This window comes from Furipterus horrens, unplaced genomic scaffold (genome assembly GCF_987537825.1).
Source record: "Furipterus horrens unplaced genomic scaffold, mFurHor1.1.pri manual_scaffold_3, whole genome shotgun sequence".
Classification (NCBI taxonomy): Eukaryota; Metazoa; Chordata; class Mammalia; order Chiroptera; family Furipteridae; genus Furipterus; species Furipterus horrens.
In genome coordinates, this window is record NW_028327173.1 from 141,501,500 (window position 1) to 141,527,994 (window position 26,495).

At 39.1% G+C, this 26,495-nt stretch overlaps 1 protein-coding gene across 3 annotated transcripts in view; it reads left to right on the top strand.

Moving 5' to 3' along the window:
• The window catches only part of FMN1 (formin 1), a 393,756-nt gene that overhangs the window by 102,151 nt on the left and 265,110 nt on the right, over positions 1–26,495 (top strand). For 2 of the 3 annotated variants that reach the window (XM_090271940.1, XM_090271941.1), the window contains exons 1-2: positions 3,683–5,313; positions 6,941–7,058. In XM_090271940.1, the coding sequence (XP_090128066.1) occupies positions 3,925–5,313; positions 6,941–7,058 (1,507 nt within the window). In that variant the 5' untranslated portion in view covers positions 3,683–3,924. Of the gene's footprint in view, positions 1–3,682; positions 5,314–6,940; positions 7,059–26,495 lie in introns of those variants that run through there. The other variant, XM_090271942.1, reaches the window with a different exon arrangement.

Genomic DNA, 26,495 nt, shown 5'->3' on the forward strand with positions numbered 1-26,495 from the left:
TAAATTCTCCACACAAGTAGGTACTAAGTTCCATTTTCAAGTATCTGGGTACTGATTATTTCTTTAACACATAGTTACGAAGAACATCATGTGAATCAAATGCTACCTAATTATTGATCATGCCTGTTTTAACTTAGTTGTCTAAGGTAGAGTTTTCTTTTTAGCCTTCTGCTCAGGTGTAGCTATTAGAGAGCTTAAGTGTCTTGAGGTTAGAACAAAGGAAAATCAGGTGAGCTTGTACAGGTGACAGTCTCGGCTGACCCTGGTTTTGGGTAGTAGGTGCTTAATAACAGAATAAGACAATAAGACGTTTTTTACGTCCAAGAGAAGTGATGATCTCCCCTCCCCCACAAATATTACAGCACTAAATAGAATCACTTTTCAAAGCAACTAAGCTCGAATTTGTAGGTTGCTTATTTGAACACGACAGTCTGAAACATTTTTTAATTCCCTAAATGACCAGAAGTAGTAATATTTTTCATGGTCATGAGAACCAGTGGCCTGAAAGAGTATCAGTGTTCAAAGATCTGTTTGCACCGCCATGCTGTTCTGTCTTCCTCATCTTCACACTGATGTGGTCACTGCTTACTTTCATTCAAAATTGTTTTAGGCGCACCTATTGCTGTTCAAACTGAGTCTGGGGCATAAAGTACTTGGTTATAGTCTTTGAACAATCGCTTTTTTCTTGGCTGATTTCCCCAATTAACTACACATTTCATGAAGGCCTTGGAGGGCTAGAGTTTCTTCATTTCTATATTCTTGGAGCTTTGAATGTAGTTGGGGCTTAATAATAATTGTTGGGTGAATACTTCATTGTGGTGGGAGTCACGCTTTGTGAATGAAGGGGAACTGCATGGGCAGGCTGGAAAGCCTCTCGCTGTGTTTGAGTCCAGAGAATTCTGTCTTGACTGTGACCAGTAGAAAAGCCCACTAGGAAATTTTGCTTGATTTTTCTAAGCAGCCTCTCTAGACTTTTTCCCCTAAATTTCAACAAGGGAAAAGAATGGTCATTCTCATTAAGTTTTTTGTGAGGACAGTCTTCTGTGTCATCTCAGAGGGTAAAGTACATCACAAGTACTGCTGAGCCCACCAACAATGTGGGCTGACACACCTTCACACTTCTTGGCTCAGGTGTGTGTGGCATTCGATTCTGGCAGGAAGCAGAAGTCAAGGTTTTAGGAGAGTGGTTAAGGGTGTGGATTCTGGAGTCTTATTGCCTGGATTCAAGTTCTAATTTTACCACGCGCCAATGCTATGAATGTGGGGAAACTACTTCATCTTGCTGTGCTTCCAAATAGGAAAAAGAATAATACCAACCTCATAGTTACATGTATCAATCAGTTAATATAGAACAGTGCTTGGCACATAGTACTATAAACACTTAATAAGTGTTAGATACTATTACTATTCTCCACTCATTACCTGAGCAACCTGGGGCATTTATGTTCTCTTGGCCATGGTTACTTCACTTTTAAAGTGAACCTGAAAGTAACTTACCCACCTTGAGGCGCTAGAATCAAATCACCAGGAGACCCAAGACTTGCCCCACATTCCATGATGTATTGGTGTCATGGATATTGAGAGGATTCTGAGACTTTTTAATTTTGCTCCATGTTATAGTGTAGAAGGGCCAACAAGCCTTTCCTGTTTATGTCCCATTTTGCCTAATTCTGCTAAGAGTTCTTGGAAAGTATTCTGGAAATCAGTCATTAGGTATTTCTGAGCAATGGAGCCTTCTCAGTTAAAGAAAGAAAACACCAAATATGTGCCATGTCTCTTCCCCTTATCAGTATATCATCATAAAAGACTGATCTTGTGAGCAAGTTGGTGTGATGATTCCTTTTTACCTCAGCCTTGAAGAAGCAGAAGTCTGATTTAATCAATGAACATTTTCTCTAGATAGGAAGCTTGTTCTGAGACTTAAGTGGCACCCATGAATATTTCTGCGTGTGTGGTGGCTTTTTTTGATTAAGTGTGTATGCCGTAGTTGATAATCCCAAAATATACTAGGATCCGTAGCAAACAGGAAAGTATCCATTTAGACACAAGGTCAAATCAGAGATTAGGAAGTACTATCTTAATTTTCCCGTAGGGATTGATGGAATAGAATATGTACCTTTTTGTGCGAGGGTTCCTTTTGGACACATTGCTAGAAATGTGTTATTGCAATCAGAATTCCTCAGTATTAATATTTATTGGGTAACATGATACAAGTTCTCAGTGTGGGACCCACAGCCATTGCCTGTTACAGAGAAGGCCAGACTGTCCTTTGCTTGTGGCAACAACTTCTATTTTGCAAAATTGCTGTTTGCGTTTAACACTTGGGCTCAATCTTCTTGCAGTGTTGCTCAGGGAGCTGGTGATTACTGTTAAGCCATGGTAACTGTTAAGCCTGTTTGATTTGTCCATCCCAGGTGCTTACTAAATGCCTGCTGACTGGACATGATTTGAAAGGGAAACACTGAGACCTTCAGGTAGGATAGGTAGCTGTCCCAAGAGGCAACTGTGCAGCTGGGAAACAGGGATGCAATTTTCCACGACCTCCGTTGCCAGGTTCCCAGCATATAAACAGAGTACTGGAAACTACATTGAGCTGATGATGGGTGGTGGTTTTGTCTGTCCTGTTTTTGTTTTAGGCAAATTGGGTCTGTGATAGAGACCAGACTGATAGAGACCTTTCAGATGTTTTGTCCCTTAAGGGAATGTGGCTCTTTAGGGACTTTTGATGAATTACCCTGCCTAACAAGGCAGGTTGTGTGTTGCCTTGTACCATGCCAGGTTTCATTTAGTTGGTTGGATCACTGAAGCAAAGAGAGGTGCCCTTTGGCTTCCAGGATTCCTAAAAAAGGCAGGAAGTCAGAGCTGCTGAAGAAGCCTGAGGCTGGCAGGGAGTATGGAGAGTAATCATTTCTGCAGGGCTGGGGCTGTTTACTCTGCCACCCTAGGCTGGCGGACACTGGGTGTGGTGGGCGTGCTCACCTAAGTACCTGTTTGTGGAGCCCTGAGACACCAGGGCAGAGCTAAAACAGCAGTAACCTGAAACCAGTCCAGTTGGTTTTCCTTCTCTGGTCCCAGCAGCTAAAACCTGCTTTCCAGATGAAACCGGCAGGGAAGCGGAAGAAAGCACTTAAAAAAAAAAAAAAAAAAAAAAAGCTTCAAGGGCAGTAAATTAGCTGCTTTTGCGTTCCAGGCATTTTGAGATGATCTCTTTCTTTCTGTACTCTCTCTCTCTCTTTTTTTTTTTTTTTTGCTTTGGCCTGTTGATCTGTGTGCCCTGCTCATTTTGTTTTTGGCCTAGATGACCAGAGCTTCTGACCATAACCGAGATGGCAAAGCAGGGCCCATAAGAAAGTATTTCAGTCATTTTCTGCTGATTCACTTTTGAATTTCTTGGGCTGCTCCGGGGGTGGTGGAGGGCTGTCAGGATCAGCCTGCCGGCTCAGCACTTCTGGAGCCTCCCTTGCTCACCAATGAGGAAGTTGAGAGCAACCAGGAGCAAGACAGGCACCGGGGCGGAGCTGCGGCGAAGTCCTGGGCTGGGATGACTGGGGCAGGCTGACTTTCCTTCCGACAAAAAGCCTTTTGTGCACGGGAATAAATACGGAAGTCCCAGAGGAGCAGCGTCCCCAGGCCGTGTGTAGTAAGGTGCGCTGCCTGGCTGCTCCTGGGCACAAAGCTCCTCGGACTTTTTACAGTTGCCCCGGGCGCACCGGCAGCGCACCAGCCGGAAGGAAAGCGCAGTGGTGACCGACCCGAAGGAGCCCGAGCGCGCTGTGCTCCCGCTGCGGCCGGGAGGCTGGCCGCCGGCCCCTGTTGCTCTCTGTCCTGTAAGAGAAGAGCTGATGGAGGGGATAAACTGAGAGCAGGGGACGGTAACAGGAGTCAGAGCTCCCACCGAGGGCCTCGAGGGCCTCGCTCGGAGGCATGGAGAGCGTCGGGAACTCTGGGAGCGGCAGTGATGTCTCGGAACCAGACAGATCCGAAGCTGGACCTGACATGGCTCAGTCGATCCTGAGCAGGTTCTCCATGAAATCCCTGTTTGGGTTTACGAGTAAACTGGAATCTGGGAAGCCTGAAGAGGAAGACGTGGTGCTGAAAGCATTCCACAGTGTGGTGGTAGATGCCTCCCCGCAGAGGGATGATCCCAGCGGGTGTTCGGATCAGCAGGAGGCAGAGGCTCGGGTTCCACCTGACCTCAGACATGAAGGGAAGACTGCCAGGGTGGAGACAGAGATGGAGTCGGAGGGAAGTCAGATGAAAGCAGAGGCAGGGATTTCTCTCCCTGGCCAAGAGCTTCTTCCGTTCACTGCTCTGAGTGGGAGCACAGACGATGTCATTCTGGTTCGTGGGACCCTCGTGAACACCACCAGTGATTCTGACTCTGATGATGGTGGGCAGGAGCCAGAAGAGGGAAGCAACATCAATGGCCCGAAGTCCCCTAGTGTGGTTTTATCTAAGCCACCCGAGGAGCCCAAAGAAAAGCCGGGAGATGGTAGGGGAAATGTTTCCAGTAGGGAAAGTGGTGATGCAGAGCTAGGTGCAGAGGTTCCTCAAGGGACTCCCCCTGAGAAATGTAGCAGACCGGAACTTGCCGACAGTGGTCTTCAGATGGAGCACAGCCCCAGCCAAGTACAAGTGGGAGAAGAAGGCTCCCAAATTCTACCTGTGGTAACGGACCAGAACTTGAGTGTCGGTGTCAGTGAGAACAACACTCCTTCTAAAAAAGAAGTCCCCGGAGAGAAGTCATTCCAGCTTCCAGCTTTTTTTAGTGGGCTTCGTGTGCTGAAAAAGGGGGCTCCAGCCGAGGGTGGGGAGACCATTACTGAAATTAAGCCGAAGGATGGGGACCTGGCTCTGCTCAAATTGACCCAGCCTGTTCACAAGTCCTTAGCACAGGCAGGGCCACAGACGGTGAAGAAGACTGGGGAGAAAACAAGTGATCTGAAGGCCACTCCCACTCTCCTGGAGCAGCTCTCCCAGCTCCTCAGCATTGACATGCCCAGAGCCGAACTGAAGGCAGAAGACCCTGAGCCTCCCAGGGCAGAAGAGATGGGCTGCAGCGCTGCCCAGGAGAGCCAGAGTGGCCACGGAGAAGCCCCAACACAGGGTGCAGAGGTCAAGCCAAAGCCACCAGAAACTGCCCTCGAGGCCTTTAAAGCATTATTTATTCGTCCCCCCAAAAAAGGGACCACAGCTGACACCTCTGAGCTTGAAGCTCTCAAGCGCAAGATGAGGCATGAGAAGGAGTCCCTCAGAGCTGTGTTTGAGCGGTCCAAATCAAGGCCAGCGGATGGCCCCTCCGATTCCAAAAGCGTATGTAGAACTGGGTTTTGCATTTTGTCATGAAATATGATGCTGCTATAATTCTTTTGAGGTTTCCTGTCAAAGTGAATGCCGTCACCTGTTGTTAATGACTCTTTTAGGTGAGACGATTATATTGAAATTACCCTCATAAGGAGTATGAAGTTTGAACAGAAGTGTTTTCTTTCTTCCTTAAGCTTTAATGGATTGTTATAAGAGAGATATATGTAAATATGTCCTGGCAGTTAAGGGAACCTCTCATTCTGAGTTTAAGCATTAACAGTAAGTGTTCTCATCAAAACTAAGCAGCATGAGGATGCGATGCAATATGGAAACATAGCCCAGATTTCCTCACCACTTATTAATGTATACCTCGGTGGAAAGTATTTTTCCTTTATATGCCTGCTGTGTGGCGGAATACTTGTTTGTGATGTAATTTAAATGTTTTCTGTCAGTTACAAGGCATTCTGATTGAGCACTGGATTTAAAATGAGACCTGGATTTTAATTGTAACAATGGCATTTATTGTCTGGGTGACCTTGATTATCTCTTGAGTCTCAATCTCCTCAGGAGGAAAATAAAGAAATAACCCTCATTTTACATGGTGCTTGTGAAGATTAAATGGAGTTCGTGTGTGGTAGCTATCTACTTAATAAAAGCTGTTATTCAAAGAAAATTAATTCGGTAATTTATAAAGACTACCTGTCCAGTAGATTTTAAAGGTTTCTAAGGACAGAAACTAGAATTTCTTGGTTTGCGTCAACTCAAAATACAATTATCCCTTTTTATATATTTGGTCAGTTAAAATGCTAAAATCTTAAAAGTCTTTGGAAAAATTATTTTGAGTTGTAGTTAAAAACTAAATGCAGTATAACACTTGCATAGTTGTAAAAAGCAACTGATAAAAATAGCTTGAAAATGAAGGCCATTTCACCATTATTAGTTTAATAGGAAAGAAAAAAGAGAATTGCAGTCACAATGTGGAGTGCTTGTTCATGGAAAATGCACAAGTAGTCATTATATCATAACTAACCCTGGAGTTGCTTGGGATACACCTGTGAACGTTTCTACAAATGTACCTGATTGTAGTACATTTGTACCTATATCTTCAGCTCAAAGTGTGTTTGTGAGTTTTTAAATAGTTACATGATAAGAATCTTCTATCACGGGTTATGTAATACTTGGCCTTGAGGGTTCTTTTTTTTTAATTGAAGTATAATCTACATACAACATTATATTAGTGTCAGGTGTACAGCATGGTTCGACATTGATATGTTTTGTAAAACAATTGCCACAGTAAGGCTCTTTACCTTCTACCCCCATCCAGAGTTACAAATTTCTTTTCTTGTGATGAGGACATTTAAAATTTACTTTCTTAATAACTTGCAAATTCAAAATACAGTCTTGGTACCTATAGTTACCATGCTGTACATTAATTACATCCCCATAGCCTTGAATTGTTTTTTAACTTTCACTTCCACTGGTTACTTTACATTTCTGGGAAAGGATCATTGAGCACAGTGTACAACTGGCCATGAATATTAATTTTATTAATTTTAGAGTTAGCATGTTTGTTTTGGGTGCAAATTGGCTTTCACTCTATTTCATGTAACTTATTCTCTTACCACTTTTTAAACAGCCTGACCACAGCCCCACTGAGCAGGACGACAGGACTCCTGGCAGACTCCACGCCGTCTGGCCACCCCCAAAGACAAAGGACACAGAAGAAAAAGTGGGATTGAAGTACACTGAAGCAGGTAATGTGAAAAATGGGCCAAGTCCCCAGCAATGGATCTCTTGCTGCAATGGCTTTTAGTCCTAATTGAGGAGTCTCTCAGAATTAAGAGTTTTTGTTTCATTATAAAATATAATGCTGAGGGCTTTTCTTTTTGGTTGTGCCTTTAAAGTGAACCCTTGCACACTTATCATTAAAGAATCTCTTCCAGATGAAAGGCGAATGCAGTGGAATGAATGAAGGGGGGCACGTGTGTAAAGTAGGAGACCCTTTGGGAAACTAATGGAGAAGGTAGATTTCAAATTCCTCAGGAAGCAGGTGGTTGGCCCTCTCTAATGTGTGAGCTGGCAGGGTTGCTGGAAGAGGCAGAGTATGATTCTCCAGAGCTGTAATCTGATTTTTTGTTTGTCTTTGAGTAATGCTTTTGAGCTACAGGAACCTTGTGCAGAGTGACCATACAGATACCGTATCAGTTACTCTTTCACTTTTGTCAGACAAAGCTTTATTTAATGCATGGCCATTTTTAAAGGAACCCAATTCTCTGGAATCCTTCCCAGGAGCTTTGCTTGAATATATTTAAATGGAGTGGGAATGTAGATATTTTTACTCTGTAAGTGAAATGTTCACATGGAATTTAAAAAAGAAGTGAAGAATGAGAGGATAGCATATCTTATTTGTATATATGTTTGTCTGTATATGTCTCTAATGAAACCTTTGTCATCCTGATATTTGAAGATTACCTATACAGACTTGTATAGGGTTGGCCAAAAAATTTGTTTATTTTTTTTCTGTATGATGGCTCTAGTAGTGCTTAATTGTCTTTAACTTCATTTGAAACAGTTTTTGTTAGATTGTATTATGACAGCTGTCATATCAGTGTGCATGTAAAAAAAAAATCAAAATTGGTGAATTTTTGTGCAGCTATTTTAATACTGAAGATGGAAGAAAATACTCAATACTTTTGGCATATTGTGCTTTATTATTTTAAGAAAGGTAAAAACACAGATTTGTGTAGAGTACGGAGAAGGTGCTGTGACTGACTGAACATGTCAAAAGTGATTTTTGAAGCTTCTTGGTACTGTTGGTATTTTAGCCAAATAATTCTTTGCTGGGGGGCTGTCTTATGCATTGGAAGATGTTTAGGAGCACCCCAGCCTCTACCCACTAGAAGCCAATAGCAGGAGATGGTCGACATACCCAAAATATCCAAATGGATAAAGTTATAGGTGAAAATTAAAAATGTGTCTTTTATTTTACAGAAAAAGCTAAATGGACTTTTTGGCCAATCCCATATTTTGCTGGTTGTCATAGGTATGTGTGCATATTAAGGACAGCCTATGTGGTTATAGAAAAGTACTTCTTTAAGTTCTCATTAATAGACATAAATGGATCAAAGTTTTGGTGATTTAGTAATATATGGGTTTTCTTCACTATCATAAAATTACTTCAGTGATTGAGAACACAGGTAAATCTCGAGTTGACATCCTGATTGCTTTTGGCCTCCATTTTTGCAATCGCAGACTTCTACTTCAAGATGTCACCTACTTCATAACATGTTTTCCTGCCATGCTTAGTGAATATGTATATATAGCTGTTCTAGCCTTCTTGCTGACATTTGAATTTCCAGAATTGGTATGCTTTGGAGTGCAGTATTGAACCACATACCAAATAATGATAGTTCTCTTAGGTGGGCTCTGATGGCACAATGACAATGCATGACAGAGAGAGCGTGGCTGTTTGGAGGCAGTCCTATGGCTTAATTATGGTGCTCCTATGTCTGGAGCTCAGTTTCTTGAGAGCCTTACAGGTGCTCATTACTCTGTGGATACATGTTGGTGGCAGTTGGGGGTGGAGTATCAAAGAAGAATAAGATACCTCATGCCTGAGGAACCTTGTTTTTTACCGATTACTCAGTGCTAGCATATACTGGCCTTGTCATTATTTCTAATCTGGAGGATATTAACATTTTCCTTATTATTGTCTTAAACTCTGTTGAGAAAACTGGAGACTTAGAAGCATTTGGTTTATAACAGCTCATTCTGTGGTATTTTCATTGATTTCCCTGCCCTTGGGGAAGCACACAAAATTTGCCGCTGTAGGAATCAGAGAGACAGAAAAATTAGATACAATATATTTCAAGGTATTTGAAGTCTTATGCTTTTATACCTTCAGTGCTTTTATTTTTCCTAGAGCATATTCATTAAATCAGTGGAACCAGGAGTTCAAGACTCTAGCCGTCATATTTCAGTTGTGCAATAGCAATTCTGAGCTGTTGACATCTAAGCCTAGTTCTTGGCAGAGATAGAAAAGATATGGTGTTTTTTATCGAGTGTCACACTGTTCTTATGCTGCCCTAGGCTACTTCAGACTTGCCTTGCTGCTGCTTGGATTTCCCTCTATTCAGAGTTTATCATTTAATGATCTTTTTTTCTGAGGGCTTAAGATATCACCTAATACTGTAAATTCACTTTTGTTCGAGGATAAAAAGGAAAAGAGAGCTGATACAGAGAGGCTATCCCCTTAAGCTACTGCTTCTTGCATTCCCTTAGCCAGATGAGGGTCGCCAGCCACTGTTGCTGCTGCCACTGCCAAGGATGCTCTCTTGCCATTTCCAAAGCCATCGCCATCATCTGTAGCTGCTGACACTGTGACTATCTTGGCAGCTAGAGCCTTTGGCTACCACTGGAGTCTCTGATGCCATTTTGATGACATTGTGCCCACCATCAAGGGAGGTTCTGTTGCCAGTCTCTGAGCTCCTGGGGCCTTGGTGATGTGCCAGTTGAGAGAAGCACTAGAACCTACCAGAGTTGTCACTCAGCGATGGTCACGGTTGTCGGGTTGACTTCCACTATTCCAAAAGGCCTCCTATTGTGCCGAATGGCTGTGCTCAAATGAGGGGAAATCACTTACTCCCACCTCTGTGCTGTGCTCTCTTACATTATTATTAGTGCAGTTCTGCCTTGTGTTTGGAAGGCCTCACCGCAATTTTGAGTCAAAAGAGGACACTCCACCCCCCCCCACCCCTGCCCTCGCCACGCCTTTTTCCTTGGAATTAGGCTAGAGACCATCTGGGTGACAGACGCCATGTTCTTCTCAGAATTGTCTTTTCCCCTCTGAGTACAGGAGCTTGTTATTGAAACAAACTTGCAGATGGGCCGCTTTTTCAAAAGAAAATTTTCAGTGGATGATGTTGTTTTTGTTAGAAGAAAACTTAATGGACTCCTCACATCCTTAAACAATTAAATCAGCGCATGGCGAGTCCTTGCCACTTTTCCTGTGTAGCAGACCAGAAATACCTGGATGCAGTGAACTGGATTAGCTTGTGAAGCTCCAGGCTAAGAAAAAACCAATCACAACAAAGTGAAAAGGTGTTCTGTGAACAGTGCAAGGGGAACCTGAGAGAAAAATGTCTACCTTCAAATTTATGGCAAAAGCAGTTTGTCTCATGGGAGAGATAACCAGTGTTCTATCCCTCTTCTAATGCACTGTCCTGTATATACTGAGATTATATAAGGGTTAATAACTTGCTCAAAGTCTTTCAAACAAAAAACTAGAAAATGTAGGTATCATAGAATCGTAGAGTTAACATAGGGTTAAACTTTTCATCTCAAACTTGAATGAAAATTTTTTCTTAACCACCTTAGGTCACTTTTCTGCTTTTGTGAAGTGTAAATGCACTTAGCCTTATTTTCTTTTAATTGCATATATAACTACATTAAGCAGGGACCTGTTAGGAATCAGGTAACACTCAGATTGGGTGATTTGATGGCAAGTTTATTAGAGACTATTTACAAAGGTGTGGGCAGGGCTTAGGAAAAGCAATAGAAATGAAGTAGTCATCTGGGACTGCTAATAGAGGATTTTAGAAGGGGCGAGGGCTGCAGAAGCTATTGGGAAACCCAGAACTTCAGAGGGAGCCCAGCTTGAGCAGGGTCCTTCGATGGAGGGCTGCAGTGACCTCTTGGGATGGACCAGGGGTTGGGGGGTCATGTAAATACCCTGACCCTCTTCTGCTTTGTAGTCTCCCACCAATTGCTCCATTAGCCAAATCCAAGGAGAAGTCAGAGGACTGGAAGCCACTTTATGCCATCTTTTTAGGCTAGAAAATGTGGGGCATTATAGGGTGCAGAAGCTGGGAGAGTGGGTCTGGAAAGTCAGAAGATACTCAGCCCAGATACACTGCCAACAGATTCCAGGTGATAAAAGGTTCTCATGCCCCTCAGCCTGCATAGAGAAGGGTTGGCACACAGCTCATTACCCCTGACCACACAGGGCTCTATACAACAGTGTGAAGAAGAACTGTTTCTTTATCATCCTGTGGAAGCGTTGTGTTATGTTTTCTACTCCAGTCAGTTCATAGAAAATCTAATGGCCATCATTCAGAGCCTTGCTCTATGGATAAGTACTTCTTAACATAGAGGCTTTGTTTGTTGATTCAGAAAACCTGCCATAAATTTTATAAGTTTTTCATATATACCAAAACAAAATATTATTTTGAAAATATCACAAAGCAAAAGAAACTTTCTGTGATCCTCTTCCATAGAGAAATCATTGCCAGCATTTTGCATTATGATAGGCCAATGTAAATTTAAGATTTAAATTTTTGTTTAATTACACTCTGCAGACTTTTTTTCACTTGAAAACTTGACTGTTTTTGAATGATTTTTGCTACCTTTTAACTGATTATATTTTTAAATTTTTCCAGTTAATGTAAGTGACATAATAATGGAAATAATAACGCTATAAATAGTTTTGTTAATGTTTTTATTTTTAATTATATTAGGATAAACTTCTCTTAGTGGAATTTCAAAATATAAAGGCGTATGCCTTTTTAATGTTTTTTAAAAAAAGATTTTATTTACTTTTAGAGAGAGTGGAAAGGAGGGAGAAAGAGAGGAGAATGGAGGGAGAAAGACAGGGAGGAAAACAGCAATGTGTGAGAGATACATCAATCGCTTGCTTCTCATGCCCCCAAGACATGTGCCCTGACCAGGAATCGAACCGTGGACTCTGGCTCGCAGGGTGGCACTCAGTCCACTGAGGCATACCAGCCAGGGCACCTTTTTAAAGTTTTGATGCATATTAATAAATTGCCAAAGTTGTTTTTCCATACTGAGTGTCTTTAGATAAAAATTAATATTTTAGAACAATGAAGTGTTTTTTCCTCTTTATCACTTGCTTTTAATTTTACTTGTGATTTCTGGGGTATATAAGTTTTGAACATTTATGTAGTCATATCTACCCTCATTTTCTTTTGGCTTAAGAAGACTTCCTGTATTCAAAAGTCATCTATATTTTCAAATTTCTTAAATGATTTCTTTCTACCTCTTTCTTCTTCCTTCCATTCAATATCAAAAATTAATTTTGGTACATGGCCTGAGGTAGAGATCTAAGACAACTTCTTTTTTTCTAAGCCATTTGGGGAACTGGCAGTGACTTAATTACCCATGAAATGAGGGAGAAAAAAGTACAATGAAAAGCACTCATGTTTTCTGAAACAAGATTAACTGTGCATATTTGGTTTCTCTTCCAATACACACCTGGAAAAGCTCTCCTCTCCACTGGCAGCACCTCAGAGCTGGCCTGGAGCCAGGGGATGGCAGATAGACTGCCCTTCTGAGAGTGAGCACCATGGGAAAGGGGACCTAGCCCTGTCATGGTTATCGAGAGAACCAACTGTCACTGCATGTGGCATCTTGGGGCTTACTCACACCACCCAGAACCTAGGAGTAGCTCAGGAACATCCTTAGTTAGAGTGTTTTTGGATCAGGTAGAGAAATAACTCATTCCTCTACTTAGTAGAGATCTGCCTACTTTCTGGTTTGTTTCTAAATTGGGTTCCCTTGGTTTTAAGGTGAGAGAGCTGTTCGCCAACCTTCCTAGTGAGTCAGACATCCTTGTTTCACCAGCCAGGGAGAGCTATTAATATTTTGGAATATTTTACTGGCCTACTGTACTTTTAAAATTTTCTCCATTCATAGCTAACAGGCTGTATTACTCATGAATGGATTTTCCTTTAATGTCATTTGTCTAAACAGGTGATCCTAAGTGTCTTCTTTCTCGGTCTAGGCAATGGGCATATTTTCTAGACCTTTGAGATATGTTACCATCACTTACAGAGTGATGGTCATAGCCCATAGACTAGAAGCTGTACAGACTTACAAGCCAGGTAATCCTTGTATTTTTGTGGCTACAGAAAGAGGCTGTACTGGGAAATTAGAGGCGAGGTGAATGTGTTGGGATTCCACTTACTGGGTAGCTGGGAGCTGTGGAGACAAGGTTGACCTCCTCACCACAGATACCAGCTAAAGCTTGCTGTTAATCAGGGGGGGACCCTGAAATGTGGATCAGCAACTCAGGAATCACATTTTGTGTTCAAGAAAATATTAGTATAAGTCTTTGTCTCAGAGGAGTGGAAGCAAAAGGTTAATATTATATAATTCCAGATTTCATAATTTAAAAAAAATTAGAGCTGAAAACATCTTAGAAATCATTTAGTCATCCTATTCATTTTACAGATGAGGGCCAGAGAGGCTATTACTTACTGAACGATACACATAATTAATAAAAGAGCTGAAATTATAATTCGGAGACTACAGTTCCAAGTTGAGAGCAGTTGGAAGATGATGGATTTTTTTAATGCCAATGCACTGGCATTTAAATATCTGGCAAGGAAAATAAACAGGGACGGGAGTATTTAAGAATTACGCTAGTTATTAAAAAAAAAAGAGCTGGATGAGTCAGTTTGACTAATGAATAAGAGGGTATGAGTCTAAACCGGCTCATCAGACACATCCTCAGAGGTTCAGTAGGTCATTTCATGCTGGCTCATAAAAATAGAAAAGAGGAGTTTTGATGGTACTTTAAATGCTATTGAGGCTCGCTTAAGCAACTTAAAGGAAATAAAAACGCTTCTGGTTTGAAGATTCTTGCAAAATTTAGGCGGGCCCCAGTGAATGTTTGTTGAGCCAGTTTGCATGCTAAAAGACATGTACACTTATTTGATTTTAGGAGGTACATGAACAAATACTTTTATTTTAATGGTTGTATATTCAGTAGTTTCAGTGGCTCAGAGAAAATAAAATGAGCTCTCAGATCCCCTGGAGGCCTCTTTTGGAGAGATGAGAATGAAGTTTGATAGATCATATTCTATGCTACATCTTTACAAACACCTTCATTCAGTGTTTTTCTTCTTTCTTAAAACTTCTGTCCAGGTGGTCCCATTTTTTTCTCTCCCTCAAATCTTCATCTATTGCCAGCTGATACAGAGAAACAACCGGGTGGTGTTTCTCTGGATCCCCCACCAAGCATCTCCTCCATGTTTCCATCTTCAGCATCCTTCCTGCTAGTCCCCTCCACAGCTTATCATTTGCAGCTCCGTTTAGAGGCATGCCTCAGAGATACTGCGGGTTTGGTTTCAGACCACCACAATAAAGTGCGTCAGTCTTTTTGCTGGTGGAGGGTTTTGCCTTCAACTTGTAAAAGCTGCAACATTTGTGAAGCACAGTAAAGCAAAGTGCAATAAAGTGAGGTATGCCTGTAGTTTCTTCCTCTCCATCAACTAGCTGAGCGAAGAAAGGAGCACCTACTCCTTCAGATCTCTTCTCCATAGAAGCAGCGGGGGAATTGTAAATTTTTTTTCTCTTCCGTGGAATGAACAACTTTCTGTATTTCTTAGAAATAATTGAACACAAAAGTTTCAACATCTAAATTTCCCCCTGCAGCTAAAGGGAGGCACTGGATGAAGGAGTGAGAATATTAAGATGAGAAGGGTGGAAAAGCGTCTCAGAGGGAAAGGAACATTTAATCAGGAGACTCTTGAGGACATGCTTCAGTTTGGAATTACCTTTACTGCACGTTTCATGGGTTTGAGCATCAAGTAGACTTGAGATTGAAGCTTGGCTCTGTGATGCACTAGCCATGACTGGGTTCAGTATCCTCACTCATAAATGTGAGGACAGTGATAATTTTAAATAATTATTGTAAAGATAAAATGAGATAATATTTAATGTATGAAGTTCAATGGCACATCACAATTGGCCTTTTAAAACCCATTTTTTTTGTTGAAGTATAACATGTGGAAAACTGCTCATATTAGAAGTATATAGATCTGAATAATAAAGTGATCATACTCAAGTCAGCACTATGCAAATCAAGAAATAGAACATTATCTACACCTCAAAAACCCCCATTTGACCCCCTTTCTTTTACTGCAGTTGCCCTCAAAAGAAACCATAGATCAGTTTCACCTGCTTTTGACCTTAATCTAAATTGTCCCTTTGTGTGTGGCTTCTTTCCCTCAAAATTACACTTGTGAGAACCAAAGGTAGTATTGCATGTACCTGTAGTTCATGTACTTTCATTTCCCTACAGTATTCCATTGTATGAATCTATTACAGTCTATTTATCTGATGATGATAGACATCAGTGTTGTTCCCTTTGGGGCTGTTATTAATGTTGCTTTAAATATTCTTGTGCGTATAGCATACATAGGAGCACATTTCTCCTGGGTGTGGAATAGCTGATCCTAGAGTATGTCTGTCTTCACAGTCAGTAGAAGATACGAAACAGTTTTCCAAAGTGAAATATCAGATTATACTCCCACCACCAGTATATCACATTTCTAGTTGTTCCACATCTTTGTCAACATTCAGTGTGCTTGGACTTTCTAATTCAGGCCATTCTGATTTTAATGGTGTTTTCCTGATCAAGCCCTTTTTCATAGGTTTATTGGCAGTTGGATATCCTCTTTTGTGGAAGGCCTATGCAAGTCATGTGTTCGATTTTAATAGGTTGTCTATTTTTATTCTGAAGAGAAGTTCTTCTATGCTGGGGTATGAGCCCTTTGTTAATTGAGTTGAAAGTATTTTTTTCCCTCTCTGTAAGTTGTCTTTTCTCTTAATAGTGCCTTTTGATAAATAGAAATTCTCAAATTTACTATAATTAATCTTGACCTTTTGGTTAGGGCAATTTGAGCCTTTTTCAACTAATCTTTCCCCCAACTCAGTTTTGAAAATAGTCTCTTAAATTGTCTTAAAACAACATTGGTGCTCTTCATTTGTCATATAGACCTACAATGCACTGGGCATTAATTATTATGTATGAGTTGAGGGGACTTTAAGTTTGTTTCTTCCTTATCAGAATAACCTAAAATTATTTACTATAAAACCCAAACTCCCTCCCCTGAACTGTCTATTCTGTTCCATAGTTCTCCAGGCTTATCTACTCTTGTAACATTTTAACTGTGTTAATGACTATAAGTCTACAGGAGGTCATAATCTACTAGAGTGTCTTCTTACCTTGGTTATTCTCAGCTCTTTGGATTTCTATATAATTTTAGAATTCCTTTTTATCAGTTTTGATACTATTAATTTCATTGCATTGACATCTTTACAACACTGAATTTTTAATTACGTGAACATAGTGTATCTTTCCATAAATAAAATACTTATTTGAATGTAGTCATTTCTAACTTCCTCAGTGTTTTATAATTTTCTTTGTAGAAGATTTACACAATTTCCTTTAAATTTAAATTTCTAGGTATTCTAAAATTTTTGATGCAGTTGTACATTTTTTTAAATTCCATTTTATGACTATTTTTTAAAATATAAATCCAATCGCTCCCCCACCACCACCACCTCTTTAGTACTGACCTTGTATTCAACTTTGGATCTTGCAAACTAGCTACCACACAGCTTTATTTTATTTTATTTTATTGTAAAAATAAGGAGCTCTTTCCATGTTAATACATACACAGCATTCTCATTCTACCTCATTTTTTAAATGGCTGCATAGTAGTCAATAAAATAGTAACTGTAAATTATTAATCTATCCCTTTACTTGATTGATCTTTTAATCACTTAGATTCTTTCACTGTTGCAACCAATGCTTTAATTTTGTGCATACCTGTTAATATTTTGATAGGATAGAAGCAGAATTGCTGTGTTACAGTCCTTGCCCATATTAACCACTGGTAGATATTGCACAATTGTCCTCTCAAAATATTGAACCAGTTAATTCTAAACTAAAATAAAGAATGTCCATTACTCGCATTTCACCAATATTCATTTAATTTATGTCAATCTAATGGTTAAAATTTTCATACACTCATTTTAAATTTGTATTTCTTTGATACTGGCATGGTTTGAAATCTTGTTCATTTTACCTTCTTTTGTAACTTTCTTGCTGGTGTTCTTTGCCTTTTTGGAAATTGGGCTATTAGTCTTTATTCTTATTGATGCGAAGGAGCTTTTTATATATTAATGAAATTAGTCCTTTGACTGTTATGTATATTGTAGTCTTAGTCTCCAGCTTGCCATATGTTTTACCTCCTGCTGTCTTTCACTATATGGAAATTTTGTATTTTATGTAGTCACATCTTTTTGGATTTGTTGTTGGTTTAAGGAAGTCTTTCCTAACCTAAGTTTTAACAATACGGATATTTTAGCTAACATACACACACATATGTTTAAATTCTTTTCCAATCTAGAATTTGTTTTTGTGTGGATATATTAAAGGTGGCAGTGTGATATAATGACTAGGGAGCTTGGACTATGGGATCAAATGTGATGGAGTCAAATTTTAGGCTTCAGCAGGTATTGAAGCAAGTCATACATACCTTATTGGTCAAGTTACTGGGAAAGCTAATCAACTATTTATGCCTTGTGATCCTTATTTGCTTTTAAAAATGTTTCTAGTATTCAATGAAATAATTCATTTAAAGACCTTAGCACAGTGCCTGGCACATTGTAAAACCAAAATAATGTAAACTTCTGTTAGTTTGTTTTCCCCAGATAACTACTTATTCCAAAACTAATAGATCATTCTTGCTCTATAGATACGGAGTGCCAGCTCTCACGTATATAAATTCCTTTCTATGTGCTGATCTGTTTCTAGATCCTTTAGTACTTCTTGTTGAGATGTTCAGCTAGACCTAGTGGTAATTGCATGTCTTTGCAATTAATGTAGTTTTAAAGTTATTCAAATATCTGCTAATTCAAATGACTTCTTTTTTTCCCTCTTGATATTGTTTTGGTAGTTGCGCACATAAACTCTTATACATGAACTTGAAAGTTAGTTTCTGAAGATCTGATCCCATTAGAATTATATTAAATTGTAGATCAGTATGAAGGGGCCTGCTAATATGGAGTCTTCCCATCTAGCAACACATTTATTTCTCTAACTATTCAGGATTTCTTTTATGTTTTTCCATAAAGTTGTACAGTTTCCTTCTTACACACTGACATTAATTTCTGCATATTTTATTTTAAATGGGATCCATTTCCTATTTTAATCGGTTTAATTGTTTTTAATTGATTTTGTTGGTATAACAAAGTGATTGATTTTCATGTTTCTAATTCTGGCTTTGCAGTCATTAGTTCTACTAGTTCTACTGATAAGTTGAGAGCCTTGGATTTTTGCGGGGAAGTAGATAGACAAGTCATAACAATTTGTGATTTTTTTTTAAATTGTAGTAAAATTTTTGTAACATAATTTGCTGTCTTAACCATTAAAAATTTTTAAAAATTTTATTTAATTACTTTTAGAGAGAGGGGAAGGGAGGGAGAAAGGGAGAGAAACATTGTGTAAGAGACACGTGCCCCCAACTGGGGACCTGGCTCACAACCTGGGCATGTGCCCCAACTGGCAATACAACCAGTGACCTTTCAGTTTGCAGACTGCACTCAACCCACCTAGCCACACCATCCAGGGCACCATTAAAATTTTTTATTAGTTCATTCATAAGCATTTATTCACATGTTGCATATGTAGTAGATAATGGTTTACGTGATAGATGAATAGGTGTTAGCCATTTTTATGTACAGTTCAGTAGTGTTAAGTATATCCATTTGAACAGTGGATCTCCAGAACTTTTTGTTCTTGTAAAACTGAAAGTATACTATGGTAGGACAACACCGTGAGGTGACTTCTCAGGACCCAGCAGCTAGATCCAGGCCAGAACAGAGATTGATTCCTGTAAAGCCCCTCACAGACTGTCTGAGTGACTCCTCCCTTATGTCTCAGGCATGCTGATTTCTGGAACAGGGGCTTGCAGGGCAAGCATGTAAGGTATTTCCCCTTATCCATCCCTCTCAGTTCTATATAATTGTTTAGCACCTGCCCTGCAGCATGGAAGATATGCATGTAGTCTGGTCACTCAAGATGTGCCTTGAAGGCAAGTTCCCTTAATAAACTCTTGATGTAATGATGGAGTTGTTAGCCTCTTTCTTTGGTCTCTTAGCCTGGAAAGTTACACAAACAATACCCATTAAACAACTCCCCATTTCTTCCCTTCTTCCAGACTCTGGCAACCACAATTCTATTCAATACTTTCTGTTTCTATGCATTTGACCATTTTAGGAACCTCATAAAATTTAGGCCACCCCTTATCTGTGGGAGATATGTTTCAAGATGTTCAGTGAATACCTGAAACTGGGGATAGTACTGAATCTTATATATTCTATGGTTTTTCTCATACTTATGTATCTGTGATGCAGTTTGTAAATTAGGCACAGTAAGAGATTAACAATAATAGTAAAATAGAAAAATCATAACAATATGCTGTAATACAAGTTTTGAGGGGCTTTGGGGCCATTATTAAGTAGAATAAGGGTTACTCAAACACAAGGACTGCGATACCATAACAGGTGAATATTCTGAATGAAGGAATGATTCACATTCTGGAGGGGATGGAGCTGGATGGCATAAGATTTCATCACACTATCCAGAATGGCATACGATTTAAAACTTATGAATTGTTTATTTCTGGAGTTTATTTTGTTTTCAGATCTTGGTTGACCATGGATAACTAACACCTTGAAAAGCAAAACTGTGGTGAGGGGCAACCACTGTAAGTGGAATCATACCGTATTTGACTGGCTTATTTCACCTTGCATAATATCCTCAGGAGTCATTGATGTTGTAGCATGTGTCAGAGTCTCCTTTATAAGGCTGAATAACATCCTATTATATGTATATTTGTTTTTCTGTTCAAATGTCAGCGGACACTGGTTGCTTCCACTTTTTGATTATTAGAAATGATGCTGCTATGAACATGGGCTTACAAATATGTACACCATCAGACTCTGCTTTTAAGTGGGGTGGCTAGATCATGTGGTAACTCCATTTTATATTTTTGTTTTTTTGAGGAAGACTCCATGCTGTTTTCCATAATGGCTACACCAATTTATATTATCACCAACACTGCACCCAGGTTCTAATTTCTCCACACCCTTGCCACCATTTGTTATTTTCTGGTGTTTTTCTTTTTTCTAGTTTGTTTAATAGTAGTACCTCATTGTGGTTTTGATTTTCATTTCCCTGTTGATGAGGAGTGATGTTGAACGTCTTTTCATGTGCTCATTGGCCGCCTGTGTATCTTCTTTGGAGAAATGCTTTGTGTAGTCAAATCCTTTGCCCAGTTTTGATCAGGTTTTTAACACAAGTTAAATGGAACACAAGTTGTTACCTGTCTTGTACTAATCCTTTTCTACTGCCAAGGACCTTCCAAACAAAGCTGGAAAAGTAGTGGATCATAGACATTCTTGTGTTATTTTTGATTTTATAAGCTTCCTTCTAATGCTTTGCAATTAAGCATGTTGGTCCGAGATTTTTGATCAATAATCTTTTATTAAGTTAAGGGACATTCTTTATATACCTGGACTTCTAAATGTTGGCATCACAAAAAGTAGTTTGAATGTAATGTAGTGGGGGTATATTTATTAAAATGACTGTGTAATTCATGTGATTTTCTTTAATCTGATTATCTATTGATTACATTTTAGATTTATTTGTGTAGAACCATCTCTACATTTTTTATATAATCCTATTTTGTCATGATAAAATGCTGAATTGATTTACTAAGTTTTCTGGTTATTTTAAATAAGAAAAAATCTTTGCCAAAATAATGAATTTTTGTGAATTTAAGATAAGGGAAACTAAAGGAAATCATGGAGACATTTTCTATATTTTAAGTAGCAAAATATGCAGTGACTGCACAGTAGAGCGCTAGACTTGTTAAAACAGGGAAAACAACCAAATGGTTTTCAGATCTGCCCCATGTTATTTTGTTTCTGTTTTCCCCTTAATGTTAAGACTCCTTCTGTATATCATCAACCAAAGTAAGCAGAAGTGAACTTTGGGAAAAAAAAGCTGCTATTGTGTGTTGAGCTGGAGGGCAGGGCTAGGAGTGACCCCTAGGGGATTTCCCTTGACTTAGACCACACATTCTATCTTGTTTTGTAATCTTAGAAGTTGCAGTTTCTGATGCTCCTAGATCATAGCTAACTCTTATTTAGTAACGTCTACACATTATTAGTGTCTAATTTATTGATATTATTAATTCCATTATTACAAATAATGATATATTTGTCTATTCATTTAACAAATATTTACTGAGCATCTACTACTATGTGTGTGATGGGTGCTGGAACACAAAGGTAAATAAGACAAGATCCTTGCACTCAAGCAGCTCATCGTTCTGTTTTTGGGTTGTTTTTGTTGTTGTTTTGGTGGGGGGGGTATAGGTAGGTGGTAGAGAGTAGGGCGGGGGAGAGGCAAAATAGACACTAGTAAGTGCAAAAAACATTCTAATGCTCTTATTGAAGAATGTATGGCTTATAGTAGAACACAAAGGAGAGTCTGGTCAGTCTTATCTAGAGTAACTAGGACAGGCCTGAGCAGACTTGGAAAACAATAGGCTGGATAATTCAGGTGGAGACAAGATAGACCAAACGTGAAGAGGAGAGACGGAGTATGGCTTGTGTGAAGAACTGTAAGTAGTTTATTATGACTGACAAGAGACAAAGGAAATGGTGTGCAAGGGCTGTTAATGCCTGTTGACTTGGAGGAGGGCAGCTCTTTGAGGGAGAGAAATTATATGGCATCATGGGGTATAGATAGCGCAGGGGAGCCATTGAAAAGTTTTAGGCAGGAGAATAACAGGACCAAATATGGGTTTTGTAAGACTGCTCAAGAAGTATTGAGGATGATTATAGATCTGGGAATGAGGAGAAGGCTCTGTGGGGAAGTAGGAAGACTAGTTTGGAGTTCCGTGTAGTGGTCCAGATGGTAGGTTACAGAGACACAATCAATGATCTATTTTTCCTGTGAACAGATACATTAAAAAAAATCTTTATTCATGATACTGGAATCAGAGTTAATCAAAATCAGTAGATACTTGGTTTTCATTTTAGATGATGGCTTATGCCTCTTGCTAAACCTATTGCCAGGGCTATTAGAAGAATAAAATAAGATAATTTAAATTTAAACTCATCTCTTTGTTTTACCTGGAATGAATGTGAGATAGTGATGTATATTAGTCTTCATTATGTTTATGGATTACCCAATTTGTGGATAAAATGTATGTTCAGCTCTAGGTCAATTTGTCTGTAATGAACTCACATAAAACCAGTTGTCTAACGTCGGTTTATCTAAATTAGTAACCAACAATGTATTTCTATTAATTGTCATGCTTGCAGTAGTCAAACAAAACAACCTGTTGCCATTCCACCTGGGTCTCTCTCTGATCAGCCACGTGCTTTCTAAGGATATCAACTGCTCCTTTCTAGCCAACAGAATCCATATCATCCTTTTCAAACGTAGTAACGTTTTACCTCTGCCTCGTAGTCTTTCAAATCCTGCCCAGTTTCCCCCCAGTTCCAGTGTTGCGTCTTTTATAAAGCCTTTGACAACCTCATCTTCTCATGAGCTTTTCTGAATTTGTTGGCCTCCAGATACTTCCTATGATAGGTCTTTTATCGTTGAATTTTTATTTAAATAAAATGTGTTATATGTTTGTTTTATCACCCAAATTTAGTCTTTTTCAGTGTTCATTGGGGGGAAAATAATCTTGGGAGTCTGTTACAATTCATATATTTAGAGTGGGTTCTATGAATATGATCTTCTAACAGAGATACGTAGGCATTTTGCATATGGTGCTAAGGCAGCAGTCTTCAAACTAGCGGACACAGATGGACCTTCCAGGGGGTATAGTGGAAGCAAGAATAATTTTTAGCAAAGTACTTTTCAGATTGTCATCTTCTATTAGAGCTCTTATTTTAAGTGGACTATTCAATCAGTTTATAAGGAAAGACATAGTCTCACCTATTCCAAATTTTTCTATATCTTTCTTGGGTATAAAAACATCCGGGGTATCAGAGAAAGGGGAATTCTAAATAATGGTATCTGGGAAGCCTTCTTTACCAGAGCACAAAAAAAATCTTTCTCACCCATTCCAATAAGAGATATATTTCCCGTTAAATTTTAATGCCTAATAATTATAACATTTTAATGTGTTGTTTCCACAGGTTAGGTACTAATGAAAATAATGACAACTCAGTCCAGAAGTAAACCTAAACTTAAAATCTTGTGATCACAGGAAATTTTTAAAAATCAAATTATTTTTATATTTGTATTCCATGGAAATCATGAGAAGTTAAATAATAACAGGTGTCATAGCATAAAACTGTACTACTTTTGGATGAATTCTGTGAAAAATGAAATTGAAATGTTTTAAGAGATGAAAAGGAAGTATGTGAAGTTTCTGAATGTTAAAGTCGAGTTTGTTCACAATCTTTTTAAACAGAGACTGCTGAGTGGCAAATCATGGTGTTATTGGATTTTGTTAGCTGCATTTTTTAAAATGTCATAGTAATAAAGTAACTTCAGGTGGATTGGGGGAGGAAAGGTAGAAAGGAAGAAAAGAATTATGTATAAACATTGAATCATTTTTTTTAATCCCTAAACATCCACAAAAAGGAACTGACTAATTATGACATATTCATGCAATAAAATACTATTCAGCTATAAACTAAAAAAGCCATTTATTTGTATAGTGATATCAAGAGATTGACAGGGTCATTATGTGTCTGTGAATATATATGTATACATTTAAAAATCTCTCTGGAATGATAGACAAGGAACTGCCAACATTGCCTCTGGTGAGGAGGAACTGGGTAGTGGCAACAGAGAGGTGAGAGGGACATTTTTAATGTTTACTCTTTGTTCTTTTTTGAATTTTGAACCACTGGGCTATTACTTATTTTTTAAAATAAATTTAAATTTAAGGGTGAAGTGTAAAAAGAAATAAACAATAAAAAGAATGTAATGGTTTTGTTTTTAAAGTATTAGTATTCATAAATTCCCCAAAGTTTGTTCTTTGCCACTTCTTAAACTTGTAATGAAAAATTTTAGATGTCAATTTTAAAATGTGTGAGGCGTATATTATTTTTTAAAAAAGTTGTAGTGGGTGCATGAACAAAAGTTTGAGAACACTGTTCTAGTTCATTCTTTGAAAAGACTGCATCAGTCACCTGTGATCATGTTAAAAATGTAAATTACTGTGTCGCTGCAGGAACAATAATGTGCATGATATTAGCTGACATTTATTTAGCTCTGTGCCCCAGAGCAAGTGAAAGTGCCAGGCTTATTTCTAGAAAACATGCCAACACTGTTTGTCTTCCCTGAGGGCATGGCAAAGCTCCTTTCCCTGTGGCTCGCTGCCTGGTTTTCAGTGCTTATAACTGGAGCCTGAGGTCACAAAGGAAGGACACAGCCAGTTCCCTCAAGCAGGAGCCTGGCTTCCCTCCCCTCCCCTGTGCCTGTGGGTTGGGGTCAGCCTGTCTTTTTAGGGTCTTAGAGAAGACACCTGGCCTCTGTATTCTCTCCTTCAACACTTCACACTCTCTTTCCCCTCCTCATGCAAACCCAGATCAGCTGCGGGGTGTCTGAAGGAGAGTGACAGAAAGTCCACGTCTCTCCCAGGAACAAAGTGATTCTGTCCTGTTGGCTGTACCTGGAGAACTGACTGACTTCTGTGTCTGGGGCCCTGAGCTGATCTTCTAGGACAGTGAGACTGGTTCTGTGTCAGCAAGACAGGAGTGTGGCTTCTGTCTTACTTTATGTCTTAATTTTATTAAGGACCAGAAATAAGTCTGTTACTGAAGAATTCAAAGTCATTTAAAAAAGCAGATGTGAATGGTTAAACCTTGGTAAGTTTTATAGGATATAAGTAAAAGGACAGAGGGAAATACAGCAAAATACTAACAGTGGTGTTACTTAGAGTGGTGATTTTCCTTTGTTCCTTGAATTATAATTTCTAAATAGAAGCATGCTTATATTGCTTTACACTTAGAAATATTTTCTAAATAACCCTTCCTGAAAGAGAAAATACCAGGTTCTCATAAATAGTATAAATGGATACTCTGCCACATATCCCAAAGAGGGTATTTCTGTATCTCACTGATAACAATAATGAACACTGTGCTTTGCATCTGCCAGGCTCTATGGAAATGAACTAAATGCTATACATGGCTTAAATAATTCAATTATAATCTTTGTTATAATGCTATGAGGTAAATAATTATCCGTAATTTACTGGAAAGGAAACTGAAACTTAAAAAAGTTATAAACTTTTCTTGCACTTTACAAAGCTAGTAACAAAGAAGCCAGTATTTGAACCTTGGTAGTTGGCTCCAGAATCACTATTTTGTACCATTAAACTTATAGACATGTCAGCTAACACCTGCTCACACCATGCAATGTTCTTTCACAGTAAATATAGGGACATTTCTAAGAATTAAAATGGGGATTCTCTTTGGAAGGGTGACAGAGAAATACAAGGGCTGTCTGGAAGAAGTTCGGCCATTGTTAACATAATGAGAATGGTTTGTGTGACATCGATGTAACCTGGCATCCAAGGAGAGTGGGCTGCAATGCGCATGCATGGACACTGACGACTCCACTGTACTAGTCAGTGGGGGATGTAGATGCAGCTGAGTGAGCATGTGTGCTGTGTGGCCCTCACATTCAAAATGACTGATCAAGTAGAACAACAAATCTACATCAAATTTTTCATTAGGCTTGAACATTCCTCCACAGAAACTATTTGGATTATTCAGAAGGCTTTCAGGGATGATACAGTGAGTGCAGCGCAAATAAAAGTGTGGCACAAATGCTTCAAAGATGGGTGAGAATCTGTTGAAAGTGATCCATGTTCTAGAAGGACTGCAACAAGCAGAATACCTGAGAATGCTGAACGTGTCTAGGCTTCAATCAACAAAGATCAGCGACTGACAGTGTGAGAACTAGAATCTGATCTGGGGATTGCAAAAACTACTGTGTCTGAGATTTTGACATAGGATCTTGGCATAAAATGTGTTGTGGCAAAATTCATCCCACAGCTCCTGCTACCGGAGCAGAAGGCACATTGTGCTGCAGTTGGGAGAACTGTATGAGGTCTCAAGATGCCTACTTTGAAGGAACTGAGTCATCATTGTCCTGTGTACAATGTTTCTTGTATCTTGTATTTTCTTCAATAAATATCTGGTTTTTGTTCAACTAATGGCCAAAATGGAGGTGTAGACAGACATGCTGCATCTCCCTCCACAACTAAGAAGGAATACAACTACCTCAAAACTTGAAACAACCGGAAGTTCCAGAAAATCAAACTGCATGGAAG